Source organism: Penaeus monodon, chromosome 15 (genome assembly GCF_015228065.2).
Source record: "Penaeus monodon isolate SGIC_2016 chromosome 15, NSTDA_Pmon_1, whole genome shotgun sequence".
Classification (NCBI taxonomy): Eukaryota; Metazoa; Arthropoda; class Malacostraca; order Decapoda; family Penaeidae; genus Penaeus; species Penaeus monodon.
This window is the reverse complement of record NC_051400.1, coordinates 19,044,398-19,045,448: the sequence shown is the minus strand read 5'-3', so window position 1 is coordinate 19,045,448 and position 1,051 is coordinate 19,044,398. Positions and strand designations below refer to the sequence as shown.

The 1,051-nt window shown below is 33.9% G+C and overlaps 1 protein-coding gene across 1 annotated transcript in view; it reads left to right on the top strand.

The window, feature by feature from the left end:
- Positions 1–212: 212 nt before the first annotated feature.
- LOC119581800 overlaps positions 213–1,051 on the top strand; it is a gene marked incomplete at its 5' end in the record, with an annotated part of 12,121 nt that continues 11,282 nt past the window's right edge. The window contains 1 exon segment of the mRNA XM_037929930.1: positions 213–375. Coding sequence (XP_037785858.1) covers positions 213–371 — 159 coding nt within the window.

Here is a 1,051-nt window from a genome sequence, read left to right as displayed (position 1 = left end):
TAAATTTTTACCTGAGTTTGTTAAAGTTCTTTAGTGTAAAACAATATCCATGTAAAAAGAGATGCATTGTATAAGGCTGCAAGTATGGCCCTATAATAGTGCCAATAAATTTATATAGTTTTCTCTATATGTCAACATTGATTTGTTATGCTCACACTAAGATTTTATTAATACTGTGCCATTCAGTAAATGTATACAATTTTCACCCACAGCAAGGAGGTTACTTAACAGCAAGTGGGGGTTATCCAGCCTCTCCCTATACCCCTATGATGCAACACATGGCAATGATGGAGGACTCAGCTGCGCATTCACCCGACGAGTATCAACCTTATCCAACTACTCCAGGACCTATCCAGCAACAGCCCAAGTAACACTGTTAGTACCACTTTTTGTCTTGTTGTGAATAATATGTTATGATGATAATTCTAAAAACGTTTTTGATAATTACATGAGTAATGATAATAAGAATAGTTTTATCAACAGCAGTGTTAATAACAACAAAGCTACAAGTCATAATTGTGTATTTCATTTAAGGCTATTATTCTTAAGCTATGATTACAGAGCTCAGTATATTTTTTTCATTACAAATATATACCTTGACAGCTCAACATTTGATATATCAGCCTTAATTCTCACCAACCCAAGTTTTCATACAACAAATGTGCCCCCTGTCATAGCAGACAACAATGTTTTCTTTGTGAATACTTTTGTTCTTTTAAAAAGTCCTCATGCTATCTTAGCAAAATGCTCCTACATTAACTGATTTCATATTTAAATGTCTTACGTAGTGTTTGATGTAGGCATATATTCTGTTGCGTTATTTGTGCAATTGTGGAATACACCAAGATTAGGCAATAGTAGTTTGTCATCCAAAACAACAATGCAAACATACAAACACGCACACACATGCTGGAAAATATCTATCACACTTTTTCTCCATCATTGATTTCCCACAGTTGATTCAGTTAGGCAAAAAAAAAAAGTGCAATTAGACTAGCCCCAATTGTCAGGAGTATCATGTAATAATAATCATGGAAATTATTTCACACAG